The sequence below is a fragment of the Seriola lalandi genome, unplaced genomic scaffold (genome assembly GCF_002814215.2).
Source record: "Seriola lalandi dorsalis isolate HSWRI2012SDOR001 ecotype SW California unplaced genomic scaffold, Sedor1 jcf7180001975886, whole genome shotgun sequence".
NCBI lineage: Eukaryota > Metazoa > Chordata > Actinopteri > Carangiformes > Carangidae > Seriola > Seriola lalandi.
The window spans coordinates 1-1,419 of record NW_019446552.1 but is presented as its reverse complement, the minus strand read 5'-3'; the positions used below and the strand labels follow the sequence as shown (position 1 = coordinate 1,419).

The window sequence follows — 1,419 nt, the reverse complement described above, 5'->3', positions numbered from 1 at the left end:
GGGGAATAACACATAAATGAAAAACCGAGTCAGAAATTAATCCAGGGAAAATGTTTTTTCTTTCTTTCTTCTTTTTGTTTAAACACAAGGACGCTCTCGTTTTTCACCTTATGCAACCGTCAAAGGTGCCGGGTCGGAAAGGCATCCCCTGACCCATGTCCCCCAGTAAAAGGTCTCCTTCTACTTCTCTGTCCAGTGCAACATCTGTCACAGGAAGACAATTACATTTGATCAGTGTTTCAGATCGCCTTTTAAACTGAATTTATAAATTACACAAACAAACCCTAAAAAAATACATGAGAAACTATTCTTATTTTGCGAGTGATAAGACAGAAATCTCTGCTTTAATCACATTTATATTCTGCATTTTGTTTGGTTAAATGTAACAGTGTCAGACTAACCCAGCATTGCGTTGCTGATGTCGACTCCTACCCAGTAGTGTCCCTCCTCTGACAGGTAGTCTCCACTGAGACCAGAGCCACACCTGAGAGACAGAGGAAACACATACAAGGTCACTGTGTAATTCTGGATCTTACAAGGTCTTATGTTAAAACTTAGAATAACAAAATATCACACTGGTGACATTCAGATGAAGAGGTTCTCAACCACCACCAGATGTTAACTGTCATCACTTCAAACATAGTTTTTTCATAGTCACCTTTTCAGACTGTAGAAAAACCACCACTTCACTGTAGTGTCATTACATCAGACAACCTACAACTCCATCTTTCTGTCATGTTGCTACCGTCATGGTATGTGGAAAACCACTGTATTTAGAGAAGTTATTTTTACAACTATTGACGTAGAAACAGAATGGTGTGTGTTAACCACAGCTTTACACGGGGTAAGATTATGTTTACTCTGAGATCTTATTTATGTTCATCTGAATAGAAAAATTTGTATTAGCATGGAAATTTGTCTTAATCAGATTAATAGCGCCGTCACTATTAAACATAGTCAGTGTCACTCACCCCACGTCTAGCAGGAAGCATGGCTGTCCCTCCGGCAGGTTCAAAAGCTCGACAGCTCTCTCTGACATCTGGGTCTGGATCTCAATCATCCGAGAGCTGTGAGACAACAAAATCGTTTAAAATGTAAAGACATTCTCACATGAAATTAAACCTTTACACGTTGCAAACTGTCAGATCTGGTGTTGGATTTAGTAATCTCTCTGCAAGCTCCACAGCAAGTCTGCAGAATGACACAGGGAATACTGCAGCTGGTTACTGACAGTCCAGTACAAAATACTCAAGCTGCACAACACTAAAGAAACAACATATTGATTGAGAGCTACAACTAATGATTGGTTTCATTATCAGTCACTCTTTGGATATTTTTCTCAATTAATCATTGTTAATTTTTAACTCTTAAGCATGAAAATGTTAGAAAATGATGACATGTCCATCACAAGATCCCACA

At 38.8% G+C, this 1,419-nt stretch overlaps 1 protein-coding gene across 1 annotated transcript; it reads right to left on the bottom strand.

The window, feature by feature from the left end:
• Window positions 1-34: 34 nt before the first annotated feature.
• Window positions 35-1,208, bottom strand: LOC111655981 (18S rRNA (guanine-N(7))-methyltransferase-like). The gene is made up of 3 exons (XM_023407567.2): window positions 972-1,208; window positions 402-484; window positions 35-204 (listed from the first exon to the last, which is right to left on the bottom strand). The coding sequence occupies exons 1-3, from the start codon at window positions 1,058-1,060 to the stop codon at window positions 104-106; spliced, it is 273 nt and encodes a 90-aa protein (XP_023263335.1). The 5' UTR covers window positions 1,061-1,208; the 3' UTR covers window positions 35-103.
• Between the last annotated feature and the right edge of the window lie 211 nt (window positions 1,209-1,419).

Excerpts from the sequence above, each read along its gene's own strand:
- LOC111655981 (XM_023407567.2), bottom strand. The coding sequence starts at position 1,060 with ATGATTGAGATCCAGACCCAGATGTCAGAGAGAGCTGTCGAGCTTTTG. Across the intron at positions 485-971 it reads TGCTTCCTGCTAGACGTGGG|GTGTGGCTCTGGTCTCAGTG; the intron begins GTGAGTGACACT and ends TCTGTCTCTCAG. Across the intron at positions 205-401 it reads CATCAGCAACGCAATGCTGG|ATGTTGCACTGGACAGAGAA; the intron begins GTTAGTCTGACA and ends TTCCTGTGACAG.